Source organism: Crocodylus porosus, unplaced genomic scaffold (assembly GCF_001723895.1).
Source record: "Crocodylus porosus isolate Cpor-Errol unplaced genomic scaffold, CroPor_comp1, whole genome shotgun sequence".
NCBI lineage: Eukaryota > Metazoa > Chordata > Crocodylia > Crocodylidae > Crocodylus > Crocodylus porosus.
In genome coordinates, this window is record NW_017728911.1 from 26,994,836 (window position 1) to 27,002,221 (window position 7,386).

Below are 7,386 nucleotides of genomic sequence, written 5' to 3' on the forward strand. Positions count from 1 at the left end.
CCCAGCTGTGGTCTGCGGCCAGGGGGTTAAACACCCCTTCCCCCACTCAAACTTCCTGCTGGCTGTGACTATGAACTACAAATCCCAGTGGCACTTAGAAGCAGGAAGAAGTAGTGATTAGCAAGCCTATAGACTCCTGCTGATATGATTGTGGACTCCAAATCCCAGAGGCCTCAGGGCCAGCAGGAAGAGGAAGTGAACACACAGCCAGAGAGCCATGCTCTAGCACCCCCCAGCTTCTGGTCTGAGCCACTGCAGGCATGTGGCTGCATTTCCTGAATCAAAAGGTAAAAGTCTGTTCACTTCTGTTTCAATTTAATCTGTGCAGTTTAGACTAACCTGCAAAGACTGAACTGATTTAACCTTGGGCTTTTTGAATTGCTGTACCTAGCTTTAAGGACTTGAATCAGTAACACACTTAAAATGCATGCCTAAATTTAAAGTACACAAGTATTCCAAGGAATCCACAGCAAAGTTTCCATTGGCATCTGTGATGCAGCACTGGGCCCTTTGCAGCCTCCCAATGAAATCAGCTGGACTCTACCCATGAACTTCAGTGGCTTTGAGTTGGTAACTGGCTATACATATGCTCAGCTTTATTACTGGATAAAGTAAAAGATGTTTTACATCTTAAAAGACACCTCAAAATTCAACAGAAGACATAACAACAAAGAAAAACAGGAACATGATTTAGACTTCAAATCTGGAGAAATATAGTATGCCGCGCTGCTAAATATGGAAAGAAAGTCACCTAAAAAGAATGGTAACAACAGAACTGCTAGCCAAAAATATTCCTACTGTAAGTCCCAGACTAACTTGAAACAATAAGTTTTACAATGGCTTAAATTCTTTTAATATATCTGAGGTAATTGTGGCCCATTGCTAAACTGAATCCAATCTGATAATCACTTCCAAATGTTTTCACTGTTTTTACATTTTTTCCACTTAATTCTATATTGCAATTCTTTAACAGACCTTACAAAGATGTACAGATATCAAGTTCTCTCTTGGCATAAACTGGCACAGCTCCATTAAATTTATGTCAGTTTACAGCAGCAGAGAATTCACACCATGGGATACGGACAGGTGGAATTCCAAAATCACTCGGCACCGGCCTCCATTTGTTTCCACCGACTTTAATGAGAACATAGTGTGGCCAACGGTGAACGGGCCTGAACATTCCACTCCGTATCTGTGCATCCCCCACACGCATGTTTTTGATTTGCTACGTTAGTACTTTTCTCTTTAAAATATCTGGTTTTACAAACATGAAAACGGAGCTCATTTCAACTCAACAACCCACATTCATGGAAGGTAAGCACTTGTGGCTTCTATTGAGTGTAGTGCTCTATGCCGGCATATCTGGAAGCAAAATAACCCTAAATGAGAACTGAGTATTTATTTAGTATATAACAAAGGGGAAAAAAATAAATGTAGCGACTTTTCTGAAAATTCAGCAAACTGAAGGTTTGTTTCTACTGTAGCTTAATTGTAATTACTAGGAATTGCCCCCATCTTCCCTGGATTTCAGAGCAAACACTTGAAAACGAGAAATGAATACTAGATTGTACTATAATACAGAAATGGAAAATCTGTAGTCCAGTACCTGCTGGAAGCTCTCTCTCAAATGGCTTTGATCTTCCGGATGGCAGAATTCTAATATGTCTTTCCCCAGAAGATCCTAACAAAACACAATGGAACACTGTAAACACACAAACCTACAGACTTGCTCTATAAGCCTTTAGTTCATGCAAGTAATTGCATTACCTCCAGAAGAGGTATAACAGGGCAGCTCTGTGCCGTAGGCAGCAGTAGCACATGGGACAGCCAGCAGCAGTAGCAGCTGCTATTTTTGTGCCCCACCTCCCTAATTCTTAGTTATACTACTGACCTCCAATCACATACGTAGCTATGATTGACATGAAGAAGAATTAGTAGGGGTTGTGTCCTGCACTGCATTTACATTACGGCAAAGAAATGCATAGTTTCCATAAAGTTATTTTATGTGCATTTTAATGATTGTGAACGGTGTCAGAGCAACAGGACTCAGGAGAATGGATATCCCCTATTAACTCATTTTAGTTCACGTTATTATATGGTTGTGCTTGAAGAACCTACAGTAAAACCTACCTGAAGTTGGTACGAAAGGGAAAGTAAAATGAGCAACCAAGGACAAGTTGTCTCCCTATGAAATGTAGTCATTTAAATAGGGACACTGTAGTTCTCTTTCGGATTAAAAGATAAAACGCTGTTATCTGCGAGAGAGTCGTCACAGCTAGAAGCTCATTTGTGCATTATACTGACCTAACCTTTATTCAAAGAAGCAGGCATAAGCCTAAAGGAAAACATGCTTCAGAAATCCAGTCTGCTCATCATTCAATAAGTTGTTATAAATGTTGAAAATCTACAAAAATAACAGCAACTCAAAAGCAAAAATTATACTGCTTATGAAGGAAAATCTTAATTTGAAAACATTCAGATTAGCTCAGAAGGGGGCAGTGGGGGTAGGAAGACAAAAGATCCAAAAAGAATATCCTTTTTAATAACGACCTCTTAATTGTAAAGATGTGTGAACAGTGTGGAGAAAAAGGTGAAGTTTCAAATAACAGCACGTTGAGGGACAGCACAACAGACTATTGCTTCTCAATGAAAATGCTGCATCTTCTGAAAGTTACTTCATACTGTAGCTGCAAACAGAATCTCATCAATTAGTTTTAACAAAGCTCTCAATTTAAAATGATGAGCTGACCTGCGGCTGGTAGCCGATCACACTAATACATCTTGGATCAACAAACGTGATTATTCCATCAGAGTTGTGTCTGGACAAAAACTCTGTAGGGACGGACATTCCATTCATATCCATGCACACCGGAGAGCTAGTTACCTAGGATGAAAGAATCAGACAAATGCAATTTGGAAAAGAAACCGACACTGGAAATAAAGGTTGCTTTTTCAGTTAAGATGACAAAGTCTGTCTGCTTACTGTCAGCTTTTTAAAGGGGTGTAAAAGAAAGTAGGAAATATATAAAATGGCTTTGTAATGGTTTCGGTCTAGTCTTCAGCACAAAAACATAAGACCACTTCACACTGCTTGGACACAGAGTACAACATGAAAACACACCCACCACATTTACTAGATTCCAAGACAAGGTTTTTTCCCTGCTTAACATGAGGAAAGCAAAGCCTCGTCTTAGAACTGAGTATCAGAGTGCTCCAGCTGGGAGCTGCTGGGAGTGGCTGTGCTGGGTGTCTGCTCAGCCAGGGACAGGATCAAAGGTGTGCAGGTTCCTCCTTCCAGCGTCTGTTCTTTGCCTGGTTTCTCCCTTCCCTCTCCCCCCACACCAGTCTCCCTCACTGGCTAGGAGCAGGTGCTGGAAAGAGGAACCTGAACATCACTGCTGTTGTCCCTGTCCAAGATGGGATCCCGGTAGAGCAGGGAAGGGTGGGTCAAGAGCAATTCTGGGGCTTTCCCTTCATCCAGATCTGCTAAGGACAGCAGCAGAAGCAGGGAGACGCCACAGGACACAGGCACTTGGAGGTAAGGGGCAAGGCTCAAGCTGCCTGCTCCCTATTCTGCTTGTCTCACAATCACACACTCACCTGCCCCTGCTTTCCCCACAGCTTGCCTCCCTGCTGCAGCAGTTGGGGGGGAGGCAAATGTAAGACTACCTGCCAATAATTAGATCCTATACATGGAAAATTATAACAAATTTGTGGTTTTTCACATATTGAAATCTCATGATTGGAGGGTTGTCTTAAACATGAAGTCATCTTGGATTCAGGTAACTACAATATTAAAGATATCCTCACAAAAAAGGTTGCAACAGCTAATCTAAGCGGCCATGAAACTCTAGACATAGCTCTCTGCAGCACGCAAGACATGATGTTAGTGCAAATGATCACCCTTAAAGAAAAGCACAGATTTCCTAGTGAAGGTTCTTCAGAATGAATTAAGCATTTCTGTGTTTGAGATTTATGCAATCCATCTACTTCTATCTATTCCTAGCTGGGCTGTGAGTGAAAGCTGTCTTTGCTCCACCTTTCCCTTACACCCCACGCAGCCAAACTCCAGACTCTTTTTTGGTCTGTCCCCCAAAATGCAGCAGCTCGTGGGCCAGAATAAGTAGACTATTTGCTTTCAAATTGCAAATTAATTCCACGAATGCCTAAGTCTTAACTGGGGCTCCTTCACTGCTCTGTGCTAGACCTTGTCCCTTGGGCCTGACCTCAGTTGCCTTCCCTCATGAAGCAGCTGCTGGCTTGTGTAAGAGATGCTCAGACATTGCATATATTATTAATGTGACTTCTGGGCAACTGTCTATTTTGGCAGCAGTTACATCTGGAAAGCCCCTACTTTCCTTCTCTCTACCACTTGGCTATTTTCTCAGTGCACAGATAAGTGTGATGAAGTAAAAAAATGCTATCTGATAGTTTGGTGGTGTTAACATAGAAGAGATGCTTTTTGCTGAAGTGATAACAGATTTTCCAGTAATATGCAAGTTGCTCATTCCAAATGTACTAGCTTGGCAGCTCTGCTCTAATGAAAGTGCCATTTACCTTGTAAGAAGGAACTAGGCCATCCGAACAGATGGACACAAGTGGAGGCCAAGAAGAGACCCTGCATTAGGATCAAATGTTTTTACTAATGGAAGGATTCCCAGATAAGAACATAAAAAATGGCTTGTTTTTATGATTTAGGAGATTCACAAAGATAACTCCAACTCTAAATCAGTGCTCTGACCTCCTAGGACTCCTAGCTCAAAGGCTTGAGCTTTGTATAAAGGCACAGTTCTACTGGAGATGTCAAATATGGATGTGCTGGACAAAAACTTTTGATATATTTTTGCATGGGGTTGGGTCATATAATACAATGGGGGAAAAAAAAGAAGCTATGGCTGGCAAACCATTGAGAGCCTCCTGACTGCATTAACAGTAGCATTTTCCACATGGACTTTGAAACACATTTTTTCCTGTTTGATTAAACTTTATTAACCAGGAATTAGAGAAATAAATACACATCAGTGTCTATCCTCAAATCTCCTCCTTTTACAGAGCACCCATGTAACTTTACAGGAGAATCATTTCTGCAGCCCATCTAACCTCAAAGCAAATCACTTGACCAACAGGCATCACAGAAATTTTTTTTTGGCGGGGGGGAAGGGAGGGGGGGGGGGGAAATAATCACAGGCATTTAATCTAGTGATCAGACCCTGTCAGATTTGTTTATGTGACTGAACTACAAGCAGAACTACTGTTCTCAGCAGCAACTTATATAACTGAAAGATGGTCTTTACCTGAAGCCGCCCTATTGCGACAAGGCAGTATTTACTACCTTGCCCCACATCTGCATCTTCTTCAGGGATAGTCATTCCTAAAAGGAGATAGAGGAGCAAAGCACTTATAAAAAGGAAAAGCAAAGAAACACTTTGATGTAATAGCAAAGAACCACTCATATATCAGATGGCTCTGTATATCAGAGATACTTTGGATCAGTAGTGCTCAACCTTTTTGCCCCGTAGGCTGGATGGATAGCGTCAGGTCCAGCCACAGGCCATATCTAAAGTAGGATCTGGTCAGTGGGCTCAGTCCAGTACATGGGACTGGCACAGTGGGGCTTGGCTTGACTGGGGGCAGGAGGTGCACAGCACAACTGATCCATCCTTTGGGGGGAGGAGGGGGCATTCTGAACCCAATCTGGACACAGGGTGGCGGTGGTGGACAGGGAGCAGCCTGGCCAAACCTTGATGTCTGGTGGGCAGGCCTGGCCCTGATCCCGCTGCATGGCAATGGCCTGGGTAGGGCTGGATCTGGCCGTGCAGAGCTTCCACTGCTCTCCAGCTGCCAATTTTTCTGGCCCACAAGGATCCCCACATGTTGGATACCATAGCTTTGTGGGCTGGATTTGGCCCATGAGTTGGAGTTTGAGCATTCGTGCTTAGTTTTCATCCTGGCTTCTGCCTTTGTTCAGATCAGTGGTTTCTACAACAAGGACTGTGATTCCAAATAGGCTACAGTACATATACCTGGGATTTTAAGCCCCACGGAAAAGTCACACTCAAACCAGAAGTGGAGGACACAAGCTCAAAGAAATTAGCAACCACTGCTTGAATTATCTTTCTTGGGCACAAAAATACACAGTGTGCTTCGGTTATTGAAGAGAAAGTACAAGGAGTCACAAATGCTAAACCCATTACCCTCAAGTGCTGGCAATATTTTGACTACTATTTCTTTGTAGAATACTTGTGCTGCAGTTTACTGCACTTTAACATCTGGAACTCATACATTTTATAAATGTTTCTCTCTTGTAGAATGTACTAAATATTATCTTTACAAAAAGACATAATTTTGTCATTTAGCTTGCTTATCTGCTTCTACATTTAGAGGGCAGTTTATTTTTATTATAAAATATTTAACCAACTTTATTGTGGTGAAAGGGAACACCAGACTGAAAAGCATTTGGGTGCTTTAGTAAATTGTTTTCAATTACTTAATGGAATTGATTATAATAAACATGCAAATATTTCAAAGCATGTGTGTATATCCTTTCACCCCGCTGTTAAACAAATAGAAATGCTCATTAGATGAATGTTGTTTACATGGTATTCTGTTAAGCCTTTAGTAAGGAGATTTCCTAACCCAAATTTTAGGTTATTAACTTCCTGTGATACATTTTGGAAAGCAAACTCTTTAAAGCAACATTGTTGACTTATTTGAAGATATTTACAAGCTCCTTTCTCAATGTTTCTCAGAATTAAATCATAACAGAGAATGAGTCACTTAAAAAGCAATTCTTTATCTTAGTGAAGTTAATTGCAAAGCAGTTACCAGCTATGAAGCAACAAACGCTTTTTAGATGTTATCCTCATAAACTTTATACTTCCCAATATAACCACTGGCACTACATGGAACTAGGACTGCATAGACAATAGCAGGATATTGGGTTTTTTTCATGATGCATGTGAATAACGACTGTAAGTGATGGCAGCTAGACCAGGACAGGTGTCTGAGAACAACAGTCCATACTGATGAGACCTGCCTTATTTGACCAGAGAGTTTCTGAACCTCTACAGAAGGTATTTTCCACTTTCACACAGTTGCAGTAAGATACAAATGAAAAAAAAAAAAAAAAAAAAAAAAGGTACATTTTGTGCAATGCACTCAGGAAGCGTCATCATCATTTTGCTCTTGCTTGTACTCAGAGTTACCATCCAAGGACCCAAATTCTGATCTGTAGATCATGATAATTAGCTTGGATTTCAACTATAGAACACAAAGCACATTACAAAGGAGATGCGTTATAGTCCTTTTTAAAGAGAGCAAACTGAGGTGCAGTCTTTGCTCAGGCCTGGAAAACTGCACAAAAAAAAAAAAAAAAAAAAAAAAAAA

General features: G+C 41.1%; 1 protein-coding gene across 2 annotated transcripts in view; it reads right to left on the reverse strand.

The window, feature by feature from the left end:
- ARNT2 (aryl hydrocarbon receptor nuclear translocator 2) overlaps positions 1 to 7,386 on the reverse strand; it is a 160,219-nt gene that overhangs the window by 41,199 nt on the left and 111,634 nt on the right. For both annotated transcript variants that reach the window (XM_019533707.1, XM_019533706.1), the window contains 3 exons: positions 5,295 to 5,371; positions 2,750 to 2,884; positions 1,607 to 1,681 (listed from right to left, as the gene is read on the reverse strand). In XM_019533707.1, the coding sequence (XP_019389252.1) occupies positions 1,607 to 1,681; positions 2,750 to 2,884; positions 5,295 to 5,371 (287 nt within the window). The remainder of the gene's footprint in view (positions 1 to 1,606; positions 1,682 to 2,749; positions 2,885 to 5,294; positions 5,372 to 7,386) is intronic.